This window comes from Artemia sp. Qi Xiang Cuo, chromosome 3 (genome assembly GCF_049724085.1).
Source record: "Artemia sp. Qi Xiang Cuo chromosome 3, ASM4972408v1, whole genome shotgun sequence".
Lineage (NCBI taxonomy): Eukaryota > Metazoa > Arthropoda > Branchiopoda > Anostraca > Artemiidae > Artemia > Artemia sp. Qi Xiang Cuo.
The window spans coordinates 53057210-53072963 of record NC_142796.1 but is presented as its reverse complement, the minus strand read 5'-3'; the positions used below and the strand labels follow the sequence as shown (position 1 = coordinate 53072963).

The 15754-nt window shown below is 36.7% G+C and overlaps 1 protein-coding gene across 1 annotated transcript in view; it reads left to right on the top strand.

Annotated features, from left to right (window-relative positions):
- LOC148954268 (uncharacterized) overlaps positions 1 to 15754 on the top strand; it is a 309906-nt gene that overhangs the window by 194152 nt on the left and 100000 nt on the right. Inside the window, exon 6 of the mRNA XM_089086137.1 lies at positions 4667 to 4840. Coding sequence (XP_088942263.1) covers positions 4667 to 4840 — 174 coding nt within the window. The remainder of the gene's footprint in view (positions 1 to 4666; positions 4841 to 15754) is intronic.

The following is a 15754-nucleotide window of genomic DNA, read 5'->3' as shown; positions in this document are numbered from 1 at the left end:
CATCGTCCGCCCCTGATGCTTTCCCACCTGCCGTTTCTAAAGAACCCTACGACGTCGAGCTGGATACACCGACCAGAGCCGAAATACTAAAAGCGATCAAGACCCTGAAGAACCACAAAGCCCCAGGTGAAGACGGCCTCCCCCCGGAAGTGTACAAACAATGCCCTGAGGTCACTACTGAACAGCTCCATGGCATTCTCGAAGAAGTGTGGAGGACCAATTCTTTCCCAAAAGATTGGAAGACATCAGTCATTCTCCCCTTCTATAAGAAAGGAGATAAAACCGAATGCAAAAATTACCGCGGAATAAGTCTTATAGACATTGCGGTCAAAATATTCGGGATTATACTCTTGAACCGCTTCAAAGGGGCAAGGGAGGAAAGAACCCGAGAAAATCAAGCCGGCTTTCGGCCAGGTAGAGGCTGTACTTATAATATCTTCATTTTTCGCCTCATTATCCAGCACTTTGAAAGGTACAATCTACCCCTGATCTTGATGTTCCTGGACTTCATTGCCGCCTTCGACTCTGTCACTCGCCAGAAACTTTGGAAGATCCTAGAGACTGATGGAATGCCACTGAAGTTTGTTGAACTGATGAAGGCATACTATGACGCGTCAGTGAGCCGAGTTCGAGTCTACGGTGAAGAAACTGAAGAATTCCTGGTTGAGTTCAGAGTAAAACAAGGGTGCGTCCTCTCTCCGACTCTGTTCAATTATTGCGTCGATTGGGTGCTTGAAAATGCACTGTCGTCCTATCCAGGAGTTCAGATCGGACAGAATCTCTCACTGACTGACCTCGATTATGCGGATGATGTTGGCCTCCTGTCAGAACCCGTAGAAGCTCAAAACATGCTTGACAACGTGGTGGCCTGGGCAGACCTGATCGGCTTGAAAGTCAGCACAGAGAAAACGAAATTCCTGGCAATTAACCCTTGACAGGCCACTATATGAACGAATACCAGGAAAAATCTACAACGCTTCCCATGTAATCTCTAGGTCAGACTATTGACGAAAAATTTTATTTTTGCATGATTTATTCAAAATTGTCAATTTTAGACCATGTTGTAAAAATACGACATTAGCCTCTCGAATATATAAAAATGGGGCATTTTCACTTGGTGTGGAAGGCTTTAAAACAATTGTTTTTGGCAGTAAGGCACAGTGGAAGGTCACATTTTTCGCATTCAAAAGTGGTATATCCCGATTTGCACTCTTTGCAGCGGCTCTGCTTTTCAGTCTTTTTTGGCCAGTGATCAAGTCCATCGGCTTGAGCAGATATTGCCGGTCGGATTCGATTGCGACTTCGAATGGGGCTGGGACTATCTTCAACATCTGCGGATGGTCTACCACGTTTACGTTGGGGTATCACACGCGCCGAGGCATACAACCCTGCAGCAACTTCAGACCTGAAGGCTCTCAAGATCATCGGTTCGTCTGTCCTTGAAATCAGCGCTTTGACGTCTGACCTGAAAAGAAGCCAGCTATTGCAGACTGCTGTGTCAATAAGCCACCAGAAGATTCTCATATACCATTTTCGTGTCCGAAGATTAGTTCGGCACATCTCCGCCAGAATGTCTACTAAATCTATACCACCCATATAATGGTTCTACTCATAAACAATGGCTGGCATTGAAACTTCAACCCTGGATATATCCTTTATGTTCCAGCGTCTGCACGTATCCTGTGGCGTTATTCCTGCATACGTTGAAGCCAAGCAAACCGTGTTGTTATCTAACCATTTCACTACAATAACGCCAAAATGAATGTCAGTCCTGTAATCTGACGTTCCTCTCTCTCGTTTCTTCATTTCACCATCTGTGAGGAGCGGGCAGCTCTTCAGTCGCGCTTTGTTCAACGTACCAATACAAGAGAATCCTTTAATTTTGAGCAAACTCATTAGTTTCAAGCTCAATAACCAGTTGTCAAAGTAAATATTGTACTTCATTTTCTCTGGCAAGGTACTCATCAGACGTAAAACTATGTGGCCTCCGACTCCAATATCTGGCTCTATGTCATCTTCAACAAGAGTGCCCTTACCTTGGTAAACTTCAAAATCATATACAAAACCTGACACACCAGCTCTTGTGAACACTTTTATTCCCCACTTCGTCGGCTTTTTCGGTAGATATTGTCTCAAGTTGCTTCGCCCCTTGAAAGGAATCATTTGCTCGTCAATTGAAAGGTGTTCTTCGGGGCTGACTTCCAGAAAATTGGAACGGATATGACTCAGGACGGGTCGAATCTTGTATAGCTTGTCAAATCCTTGTTCTCCAGGTTTCTTAGCTTTATTGTTGTCGTTGAAATGAAGAAAACGTTTGATCTTGTCAAACCTTTGTCGGCCCATCTTGTCAGCAATTTGAGGGTATCTGGTGGCTGCTTCCCAGTGCATTCGATAATAGGGAACTTTTATCACTCCAAATAATAGAATAATGCTCATGAAAACTTTTAGCTCTTCGGCAGTGAGGCAGAGGTTGCATCCCTCAGTTTGAAGTGCAAAGACGTTACTTTGTTCAACTATCAGCTCAAGAAGTTCATCGTCAAAGAATTTTTGGAAGTATTTCAGTGGAGTCTCCAAGATGCCCAGAACTTGGCGAGGCTCTCCTTTCCAAGACAGATCAACTTTTTCTATCTCTGCTTTTCTCCAGTCGAATTTTTCTTGGACTTTTGATTTCTTCTTTGATTTTCCAGTACTTGTTGTTACCGGTTGCTGTTGCTGACTGGAGGGTGGAGTTTCCCCCGAGTCATCGTCACTGGGTTCAGTGTTAGCCTCCATGTCATCCTGTTCCAAGAAGAAGTGGAGATTGTCCAGTAGAGGCAACAAGTCTGCATCAGGATCATCGATAAGATCTTCTGGAGACAGGAAGTCTGGATCATTGTCATCATCATCGTCGGACAAATCAGACAACATGTCTTCTCGAATGTCAAAAATATACTTGGTCGCCTCTTCTGCGTCAATTTGGCGATTTTGAGCTCGTTTTCTTAGTCTGTCGTAAGATTCCGCCATCTAGAAAGAAAACAAAAATTAGACATATGAAACACCCTGTCTACTCAATGATCCACCATTCCTGAGGGGTGCTTTGAGCTACTATGTAGGAGGGACTCCTCCTACATAATAACTGATGTAAAATTATATTGTTTTCTACACCCTTTTTATTTTCTTATTTAGTTGTTTGTTTCATAATTTTGAGCCACGATCGTCCGATGTTGTATTTTTACAACAGGAGGAAGTTTATCTTGCTACTGATCCAAATTCTTGCTTATTTCGTGAATTTCAACTACAGTAATTCTAAACGGTAAATATTTTATACGCATATGACATGCAAGGAATCTCCCACCTTTTCGTTTTGTTTCCAGTTTCTAGCTTAGAAATTGCCTACCTTTTTATTCGTTTTTCTTATCGCTTGGTTTGGGACTCACTGTTTAGGCCACATGTCACACAGCAGCTCCCCGAAGGTATCAATCGACTGCCATCTTTCAGCCCCAACGAAAGATGTTGATAAAAGCAGTATTTTTTTTACAGCAAGATGGCAGTCCAAGCTCGAAAAGTACAGATTTGTTTTTTTACAACAATTGCCTGTGTAGGGTTAACCACGACACAGGACCATTCACACTAACTGTCAATCAAGTTCAACTGGAAAAAGTCAACTGTTTCACATACTTAGGCTCCCAAATATGTATTGACGGATCCTCCGACGCTGATATCCAACAGAGAATACAGAAAGCACAGACAGTCTTTGCCTCCCTTCGGAAACCCTTATGGAATCGCCGCAAAGTCAGTGTCCGAACGAAAGTTCGAATCTACATGGCACTAGTCCACACCGTTCTCCTTTACGGATGCGAAACATTGTCGGTAAAACTACAGCATGAGAATACACTGAAGGTGTTTGAGCATACCTGTCTGCGAAGAATTCTCAGAATACAGCTGCGTGACCGTATCTCCAGCACGGATCTACGTCGAATGTGCAATATTCAGAGAGATGTTGCGCTCACTATTAAAGAACGCCGTTTGAAATGGTTGGGCCATGTTTTACGGAAGCCGCCAGAATACCTGCCTCACCAAATACTTCTAGTCGAGCCTATTAGCTCATGGAAGAGACGCCAAGGAGGACAGAGGAAAAACTGGTGGAACCTGGCCAAATCAGACCTTGAACCTATCGGGGGATTCAGAAAGTTCGGACACAGATGGTCAACTCAGTGGCTTACTTTTGCAGAGCAGCTGGCAGAAGATCGCTCAACATGGTCCAAAAGGGTCTCCAAGATCATCGATGCCGGGCGAGGTGGAAGCGCCTGATTCCCGCCACAAGTAAGCAAGTAAGTAAGTATTTATCATCCACAGTGTTAGCATAGATAACACGGCATCTTGAATTTAAATTTTTCGTGACAAGCGAAAGCTTTTCGCGCTGTGGTAACAATAAATAAATGAATAAATATTTATGTTAATAATTAAAATTGAATTTTTTTTTCAGTTGCGTATGCTGAAGTTTTAGATGGGGCCCCGTATTTTGTAAAGGGGCAAGGATAGAACAACACAAAATGGGCAAATTATGTAGAAAGTATTAGAAATTCCAAAATTTTTAAGCCATCGAAGGCTCAGGAGAGGGAAAAAGTCTCTAATCCTGTGTGCGTCCCTGTACATCCTCTCTTTGTTAATTTTTTATCTTTTACAGACAATAGCAATGGCAACATTACCTGCAATGCTGATAAGTATGGTTAAAAACCCCTTATCTGCAAAATACGATCTTTCAAGTCTTCAAGTTGTGCTTTTTGGGGGTGGAATAATGAGTGCCGCAATGGAATCAGAAATTAAAAAACGGCTGCCTAACCTAAAATCTGCTGTACAGGTAAGCTATTTACCAATTAATAAGATATTACAATTGTTTAGTAGAAATGTCTATTCACAAAATATTGTAAAACATAAACCACACTGTAGTGTATGCTGTGGTGACAGTACTATGCTCAAAATCATCTCTACTTGTCAGCTTTGTGAGAAAATACCGGAAAACACCAAGTCTGATCTCTTTATTTTAGAGACTACCGAATTTCCTGTTAGCCTATTTGCTTCCTCTTTTTATCTATTGGCTAATACAAAAATTGGGAGCGTGAATGGGAGGCGTGAGTCATGAAATGGTTCTATTCGAGAATATGTTTCCTCCGCCCTCTGTTGGAATTTCCAACTTGATTTGCAAGAGAATTGAGGGGTTGAAAGAGTCCCATTGTAGTGAAATCAAAACCGAAAACGAACATTAATCATCCTGTAAGTAAAAAAGACTCTAGTCTGCCTAAACACCATATTCTTTACATTGAGTGTTAAATAGTTAATTTCTGTCCTGAAAATATTTTAGAATGTAACCAATAAAATAAGTTGGTACGAAATAGAATTTTACTTCCCTATCGGCTTTCAAAACACTTGAAGAAATAATCGTATTGTTTAAAGTAAATTTGAATAAGTTTTATTTTTGTCTTAAGAAATTGTGATTAAACGTCCATATTGCTTTTGTGTAAGATAATCCAGTTGTGTGTGAGTAGGATAAAAAAGTACAACTTCGATGAATTTTCCACCTCCCTCAATTCCCCCTCTTTATGCTAAAGCACATTCTTTTGATGCCATCCGACAAAAAAAACAAAAAAAAAACAAAGCATGCGAAGAAAAAAAAGAAATAATTAAGAAATCCAGTAAGGGTGATTTTAGTAGTATAGCTGTAACGATTACAAGCGGGGTGTCTCCCGATATAGCTATAACGATTACAAGCGGGGTGTCTCCCCATATAGCAATAACGATTACAAGAGCACAGTCCCACCATATATCTATAATGCTTTCAAGCGCACAGTACACCCGCCAATACAAGGAGACAGTGTAATGACCGGATACAACTACCGTGAAAATTCGTGCTGATCTCTGTTCAAAGTGCGTGATGTTTTCATGGTAGTGATCCGTTTCCTTTCTATGAAATTGTGAAATTCTTTCTGTAATTTAATTTGTTAGGTGTGATTGACTTATGTTTAACCTTGAACACGGATATAAAAACTCCGACAATGAATTATTTTATCAGTTCAGAATTGGCATTTGAAATATAATGATGCTTTCAAACAAAAGGAATATTGACGAAAGCTGCACGCAAGAAGTAAGTTATTCTTTTATATTGATAGTGGGCAAAGAAATTAATTCTACTAAAATTTATACAGACCCTATTATAGTTAACAGATTGTTAAATATTTTTTGAAGCTGGATCTCCAGAGGTCGGTAAAGAGCAATTTCAAAACATGAAAAAAAGTATGTAAACACTGCATTTAAATGGCTTGCAAGCTTGGCACATGAGTTAAATCATACCTATTTTTTATTCCGGCCCAAAGTTCCCCACATTCGTTCTCCACCGGCCCAAAGTGCCACAATACACCCGCCTATTTCAGTAGTGTTTTATTATGGTTTATCTTGTCACGGTTACACGGTTTTATCGTGGTTTACCTTGTCACAGTTACATTCTCTTGATTTTTCAAAGTTCATTTTTGAATTTCTTTCATTGAAATGCAAGAGTTGGAATATTTCAGTAGTGTTTTGTCGTGGTTTACCATGTCACAGTTACATTCTCTTAATTTTTCAAAGTTCATTTTGAATTTCTTTCGTTGAAATGCAAGAATTGGATTATTTCAGTAGTGTCTTGTTGTGCTTTACCTTGTCACAGTTACATTCTCTTGATTTTTCAAAGTTAATTTGGATTTCTTTCGTTGAAATGCAAGAGTTGGAATATTTCATTTGTGTTTTGTCGTGGTTTACCTTGTCACAGTTACATTCTCTTGATTTTTCAAAGTTCATATTGAATTTCTTTCATGAAATGCAAGAGTTGGAATATTTCAGAAGTGTTTTGTTGTGCTTTACCTTGTCACAGTTACATTCTCTTGATTTTTCAAAGTTCATTTTGGATTTCTTTCCTTGAAATGCAAGAGTTGGAATATTTCAGTAGTGTTTTGTCATGGTTTACCCTGTCACAGTTACATTCTCTTGATTTTTCAAAGTTCATTTTGGATTTCTTTCCTTGAAATGCAAGAGTTGGAATATTTCAGTAGTGTTTTTTCGTGGTTTAGCTTGTCACAGTTACATTCCCTTGATTTTTCAAAGTTAATTTTTGATTTTTACATTCTCTTGATTTTTCAAAGTTAATTTTAAATTTCTTTCGTTGAAATGCAAGAGTTGGAATATTTCAGTAGTATCTTGGGGTGCTTTACCTTGTCACTGTTACATTCTCTTGATTTTTAAAAGTTCATTTTGGATTTTTTTCGTTGAAATGCAAGAGTTGGAATATTTCAGTAGTGTTTTGTTGTGATTTACATTGTCACAGTTACATCCTCCTGATTTTTCAAAGTTAATTTTGGAGTACTTTCGTGAAATGCAAGAGTTGGAATATTTCAGTAGTGTTTTGGCATGGTTTACCATATCACAGTTACATGCCCTAGATTTTTCAAAGTTCATCTTGAATTTCTTTCGTGAAATGCAAGAGTTGGAATATTTCAGTAGTGTTTTATCGTGGTTTACCTTTTCACAATTACATTCTCTTGATCTTTCAAAGTTCATTTTAAATTTCTTTCATTTAAATGCAAGAGTTAGAATATTTCAGTAGTGTTATGTCCTGGTTTACCTTGTCACAGTTACATTCTCTTGATTTTTCAAAGTTCATTTTGGATTTCTTTCGTTGAAATGCAAGAGTTGGAATATTTCACTAGTGTTATGTTATGGTTTACCTTGTCGTAGTTACATTCTCTTGATTTTTCAAAGTTCATTTTGAATTTCTTTCTTTGAAATGCAAGAGTTGGAATATTTCAGTAGTGTTTTCTCATGGTTTACCTTTCCACAGTTACATTCTCTTGATTTTTCAAAGTTCATTTTTAATTTATTTCGTTGAAATGCAAGAGATGGAATATTTCATTAGTGTTTTGTCATGGTTTACCTTGCCACAGTTACATTCTCTTGATTTTTCAAAGTTCATTTTGTATTTCTTTCATTGAAATGCAAGAGTTGGAATATTTCAGTAGTGTTTTGTCGTGGTTTACCATCTCACAGTTACATTCTCTTGATTTTTCAAAGTTCATTTTGGATTTCTTTCGTTGAAATGCAGGAGTAGGAATATTTTAGTAGTGTTTAGTCATGGTTTACCATGCCACAGTTACATTCTCTTGATTTTTCAAAGTTCATTTTGAATTTCTTTCGTTGAAATACAAGAGTTGGAATATTTCAGTAGTGTTTTGTTGTGCTTTACCTTGTCACGGTTACATTCTCTTGATTTTTCAAAGTTCATTTTGAATTTCTTTCGTGAAATGCAAGAGTTGGAATATTTCAGTAGTGCTTTGTCATGATTTACCTTGTCACAGTTACATTCTCATGATTTTTCAAAATTAATTTTGAATTTCTTTCATTGAAATACAAGAGCTGGATTATTTCAGTAGTGTTTTGTTGTGGTTTACCTTGTCACACTTACATTCTCTTGATTTTTTTAAGTTCATTTTGGATTTCTTTCGTTGAAATGCAAGAGTTGGAATATTACAGTAGTGTCTTGTCGCGGTTTACCTTATCACTTTTACATTCCCTGAATTTTTAGAAGTTCATTTTTGGATTTTTGTTGTCGAAATGTAACACTTGGTTTATTTCAGTAGTTTTTGTATCATGTTTAACCTTGTCACTGTTACATTCTCTTGATTTTTCAAATATCATCTTGGTTATATTTCGTAAAATCCTAGAGTTGAATTATTTCAGTAGTGTTTTGTATTGGTTTACCGTATCACAATTACATTATCTTAATTTTTCAAACTTCATTTTTGGATTTCTTTTGTTGAAATGCAAGAGTGGGAATATTTCAGTAGTGTTTTTGTCGTGGTTTACCTTGTCACAGTTACATTCTCTTGATTTTTCAAAGTTCATTTTGAATTTCTTTTGTGAAATGCAAGAGCTGAAATATTTCAGTAGTGTTTTGTCATGATTTACCTTGTAACAGTTACATTGTCTTGATTTTTCAAAGTTCATTTTGGATTTCTTGCCTTGAAATGCAAGAGTTGGAACACACACACAAACACACACACACACACAAACAAACACACACAAACATACACACATGTTACCAAATTCCACATTATTGCACAGAAATACCAAAACCACAGGTAAGGTTGGGTTAGGTTAGCCTATGTACGCGCGCGTACATAGGCTAACCTAACGTAACCTATGGTTTTGGTATTTTGAGGGGGTGGGGGGGGGGTTGGAGGGAGTTGGAGGGAGGGGGGACGATTGTGGCACTTTGGGCCGGTGGGGAATGAATGTGGGGAACTTTGGGCCGGAATACAAAATAGGCAAGATTTAAATCATGTGCTAAGCTCGCAAGCCATTTAAATGCAGTGTTTACATACTTTTTTCTTGTTTTTATATTGCTCTTTACCGACCTCTGGAGATCCAGGTTCAAAAAATATTTAAAAACCTGTTAACTATAATAGGGTCTGTATAAATTTTAGTAGAATTAATTTCTTTACCCACTATGAATAAAAAAGAATAACTTATTTCTTGCGTGTAGCTTCCGTCAATATTCCTTTTGTTTGAATGCATCATTATATTTCAACTGCCAATTCTGAACTGATAAAATTCATTGTCGGAGTTTTTATATCCGTGTCCAAGGTTAAACTTAAGTCAACCACACCTAACAAATTAAATTACAGAAATAATTTCACAATTTCATACAAAGGAAACGAATCACTACCATGAAAACATCACGCACATTGAACAGAGATCAGCACGAATTTTCACAATAGTTGAATCCGGTCATTACACTGTCTGCTTGTATTGGCGGGTGTACTGTGCGCTTGAAAGCATTATAGATATATGGTGGGACTGTGCGCTTGTAATCGTTATAGCTATATAGGGAGACACCCCGCTTGTAATCGTTATAGCTATATGGGGAGACACCCCGTTTGTAATCGTTATAGCTATACTACTGATTTTCAGCCTCTGGAAAAAAACGAAAATAAAAAATAGACATATCGGCAAAGACCTCTGCTAAGCCGTTTTTAACGCTCAGAAAAAAAGTGAAAAGAAGAAAAGGTATATATCAAACAAGAACTAATCCATTGAAGTAAGGTATATCGACAGAGAAAAATTATTCAGCAAACAGCAAGCCAAATATTTAAAAGACGAATCAAAAATTAGATCGGGCAAGAATTCTGTTTCTAGCGATTATCACAGCCTGTTTACAAACCTGATTTGTGATATTATGGATAAAAGATGGTGCCTGGCGTTTACCCCCCCTCCCTCGGCGAATACCCCCCGGAAAATACCCTCCCCCCCGCAAAAATACCCCCCCCCCTCGCGGAAAATACCCCCTCCCCGCGGAAAAAAACCCTGGAAAATACCCCCCGCGGAAAATAACCCCCGGAAAATACCCCCCCCCTGTGGAAAATAAGGCTTTCTAAATTTCAGAATTTTATTTGAGTTTTATTTTTTACTTCAGTAGGGGGAAAGAATTTTGGTACTTGTGTATTATGCACCACTCGATCAAGTTTAAGCTGTGTAAAATTCGAGAACACACCGATTTTTTTGTTAGTTTCTTCGTTACTTTATAAATAAATTTGCGCTATATATTTGCACATTAGGGGGGGGGGGTCTGCATGGGCGGTAAGCATAGTGGGTCTGCAGGCAAAATGTTTTTTGGTACAATTATTCTGCATATTAGATAGATAGATAAATAAGTGTATTTTAAAGTCAAATATACGGCCATGAATACAGTAAAATAACATAAATGAATATAGTGAATGCGGGGGGGGGGTGTTTAACCCCCTCGAAAATACCCTCCCCCACGACAAATAGCCCCCCCCGGAAAATAGCCCCCGCGGAAAATACCCCCTCCTTGGAAAATACCCTCGCGGAAAATACCCCCCCCCCTCAGGGGAAAATGAGGTTTCTAAATTTGAAACTTTTATTTGAGTTTTTTTCTTAGTTTCGTTCAAAAGCGCTAAGGCAAGGAAGAAAGAGGAATTTATCCTCCATAAGTATCTTCAAAACCTGAAAAAACACAAATCCATTTGTGTTAAAAATACTTCCATATGAACTTCTGTAATTTTTGGCAAAAAAATTTAGGTAAACAATCATCAAAATTAAGCTAAAACAAATGGCACCAAAAAGTTTAAGAAGGTTTGGCTATCCTATGAAAAGATAGTTGGCTTTGAGAAGCAACACATTCTAAATCGTTTCAGTTTTTACTGACAAAAGCGTTGTCAAATTCTACGAGTTTGTTTTTCTTATCTTCCAAGTGTAAAACTCACAAATCACCATTAACAGATAAATGAAACCCAGAACTAACAGAAATTGCAATAGATAGCCTAGTCAAACTCAAAACGTGCAAAAAGTAAAAGGAGTATGGCTAACAGCACCAATTTATTGTTTAGACCATAAAATATTTATACTGTAATTAAAAAAAACAAAAAAAAACCGTGCATTGGCAGTTGGATACGCATATTCTGATGTATATTCCTTATAGTCTTTTTTTTTCTTTATTTTTTTTTTTTTTTTTTTAACCAGAAACCTGTTTGGTCCAAATATTGCGTGTTTGGTCGTTTTATAGGTCCATAATATAGAGTGTTTGGTGGCATTATGTAATCACTTGTGAAAGTAATTGATACGATACTACTCATATAGAAACCACTGCAGACCCAGATGGGAACGGCAAATTACAATTCATGATTGTGAATGTAGAAAAACATTAAACTTTTATTACTGTGGCAGGCTAAGCCACTACGCGGTCGGTAAAATATCGTACAAAGATACAAAACATAGTTTAAACGCATAGTAGTTAAGACTAGTTTCGACCACAGGGGAGGAGGGGGGAATTTATAAAGCCATAGGCCAACTTATAGGTGGCAACACCAGCCACAGGAAGACATACAGGAAAGAAAGGAAGTCGAAAAATTACCGAATTTGTACAAAGAAACCAGGCAGAAAATCATGCCCAATGCCAAACAACTGCAACTGAAGAATCTTGGGACTTCCCAGGATTTTTGGCCAAATCTTAGCGAAAATTTAAACTAAGTAACTAGTTTGTTAGGGTTGCCAGAACTGTACCTCTTTTAAGACCCCTACATAGCTCAGAATGTTGCAACTCCGAGAGATTTGGTGAATTCCGCATTTTGTGTTGTTTTAAGATTGAGCGTTTTCAAATTTTACCATGTCTAATCAACACAGACGCTTCTACTTCTTTAATTGGAGAGATTTTTTTTTAGAAATATTCCAAGTAATGTGTAGAATCAAACTCTTAAATGTCGAAATACTCTAACCTCGGTTACAGGTCATAAGCTTACAATTTTAGGAGAATATCCCCTAGATATTAAAACAGGAGAAGCGGACGATACTGTAAGAACAATAGTATGTAAGCAGGTACCTTTCCCATGCGTTTTAGGAGTGCACAGGATAAGAAAATATGGAATTCTGCGAGATCCATAGCCAAACCCAACTCAGATATTAGGCCAATATGTGCATTATCACAAAATGGTAATGAAATGGCTTCCCAGGATTTTTGACCAAATCTTAGCGAAAATTTAAACTAAGTAACTGGCTTGTGAGAGTTGCCAGAACGGTAACTCTTTTAGACTCCTACATAGCTTAGAATGTTGCGACTCCGAGAGATTTGGTGAATTCCACATTTTGTGTTGTTTTAAGATTGAGCGTTTTCAAATTTTACCATGTCTAATCGACACAGACGCTTCTACTTCTTTAATTGGAGAGAATTTTTTTTTTTAAATATTCCAAGTAATGTGAGGAATCAAATTCTTAAATGTCAAAATACTCTAACCTCGGTTAAAGGTCATAAGCTTACAATTTTAGGAAAATGTCCCCTAGATATTAAAATAGGAGACGCGGACGATACTGTAAAGAACAATAGTATGTAAACAGGTATCTTTCCCGTGCGCTTTAGAAGTGAACAGGATAAGGAAATATGGAATTCTGCGAGATCCATAACTAATAATATTACCGTAGCCAAACCCAACTCAGACAGCAGACCAATATGTGCATTATCACAAAATGGTAATGAAATCCTTGAATATAGTTTACAGAAAGAAGGAACCACAGTTCAAGTTTTACTCTCCATAGTTCAATCTCCGATGCTCGAGGGAGTGAATTCAAAACAATCGATGTCATAATAGGAGACTACACCCAAAAAGATTTCCTTTGTTTTTGTAGGAACTTACTTACTTATTTACTGGTTTTCGTAAAAAGCCAGAGAATAAAAATTGATAAAGCAACAGCATATCGGAAATTATCCAATTTCAGCAATTAAAAAGTAAAGTTAAATAAAGGAACCTTAGGGATTGTGGACGAAATTTAAAATACAGATATAACATCCTGGAACGGTCCAGAATTAAGCATAAATCTGTCTAGTCAAAAGCAATTTGCAAGGAAATTACAAAAACAAGAAGACTATGGAATATCAAAGACTGAATTTCTAGGGCAATCTGACTTTGTTCATTTACCAAATAAATATTAAAACCCAAATCGGAAATATTTTATGGGAGTATAAACATACTTTTACAAGGTGTAAAGTAGATTACGGGTTTACGCACCTAATTACACAAAAACTACTTATAGAAGGGACATCAATACAAAAGCACCCTTACAAAGGAGATAAATGAAGATGGATACCTGCTATACAAAAATCCCTGGAAGGCAACATATTACACTTATCCCGAAAATTTAAACTAAGTAACTAGCATGTTAGGGTTACCAGAACTGTACCTTTTTTAAGACCCCTACATAGCTCAGAATGTTGCGACTCCGAGATATTTGGTGAATTCTGCATTTTGTGTTGTTATAAGATTGAGTTCAAATTTTACCATGTCTAATCGACACAGACATATTTTCCATATTTTCCAAGCAGCATTAAGTTCTGGAATCATTATGACCGGTACCAAATACTTTGCCTTTCACGTTGATTAGAGCTAAATATAAATTTTGACATGATCTTAAAGATAGTTTCTGAATATTACTTTTATTAAAACATTCTCATTATTACTGCGTTCCATTTTTAATCTATCTGCCTCTTTTTTTTTTCTTTTTTTTTTTTTTTTTTTTATTCCTACCTCCTCTCCTCTCGGTGACTTTCAAATTTTCTTTAAAAATATCTCATAATTTATTTAATGTCACCTACTCTTTTCTTAAAAAAAACTTCTTCAAAAAAATCCATATATTAAATTTATATAAAATTGAGCATTCCAAAATATATCAAGTTATAAAAATAGAGGTATATTACATTTCAGAAATAACTAACATTTTATGTTAATCCAGTATCTCAGGCTGCCCTTCCCCCTTAGGGCACCCTTTCCATAGTGACCTTCAATTACACCGTTCAAAGCTATGTTTCTCAACCTCTATTTCACCCGAGGGATTCTTTCCCTTAACCCCCCTCCCCCCAAATAACAATATAAAAAAAGAGAAAGAAATGAAAAACTCTACCTTTAAAAAAAAATTACTAATAGGTAGAATGTCTCATTATCCCTTCGCTTCATTTCATTTGCCTTTATTACTAATCTTATTTTTCCCCTTTGGCTGCTCAATTCTCTTTAAACTTTATCTTTATCCTACTTTTAAAACTTACTCAATTCACTTTAAAAATTTATCTTTATACCAATTTCAATAATTATTTCTTTATCATTGTTTTATTCCTTTTTTAAGTAACAACATTTCAATTTCTAATTAAAAATTCTTACAAAAACTTTTTTTCTCTCTTTCTTTTCCTTTTCTTTTTTTTCTTCTTTTTCCCTTCCTTCTTTTTTTCCTCTTTTTTCTTTCTTTCTCCTCCCCTTTTCTTTTTTTTACTCTCTTCTATACACCTTCACTTTTTTCCTTTCTTTTTGCCTTTCCTTATATTTACTAGCCTATCCCACTGAACTCTTACCTTTTTCATTAACTCTGTTGGGTTCGTATCTTTCATTTTCGCTTTCCAAACATAATAGCTGAAATGTGTGAAAATGTATGTCAAATCTTCGTGTTTTTTTCGTTTGATTGGTTTCCATGCATAATTTTAATTCTACAATCTTTTCTGCGTTGACCAGTTCCTCATTTTCTTGTATTTTACTACTTAACAGTTGTTTCAAATCTTCTAATTCTGTTTTTAGGCTTGTGCATTGAAGAATTAAATATTCAAGTGTTTCAATTTGATTTCCACACCTTCCGCACATTCCAGTCGACTTGGTGGGGTCTATCCTATGTTTTCTTTCTTCAGTTGGCAGTATTTTATGAACTTGGAAAAACGCATGCTCTTTAATCTTCGGCTGTAAGAAACTGGAGTATATCAGGTCGAAATTTTTTTGCAGTTTTTATCGTCAAGATCACTCGTCTCTAGAATTTTTGCTGGAGGTAGGTTTTCAGTAGTAGAAGGCTATCTTATACTCCGAACATGACCACGTGGTTTATGGTTTTCTCAGTGAGAATGAAAAAACAGGAATTTTCTCACTTGAAAAACATGAATTTTGTCACATTTCTGTCTGTTTTCATGGATGGTTATGTGTGTTGGTCGATTTATTTGATGTTTTTCATGGATGTCAACAGCAATTCATGTCTGTTTTTATGGTTTTTGTCAGTGAGAATTGAAAAAACAGGAACTTTCTCACATTTATGGATGTCAACAGCAATTCATGTCTGTTTTTATGGTTTTTATCAGTGAGAATTTGAATAACAGGAACTTTCTCACATTTATGGATGTCAACAGCAATTCATGTCTGTTTTTATGGTTTTTATC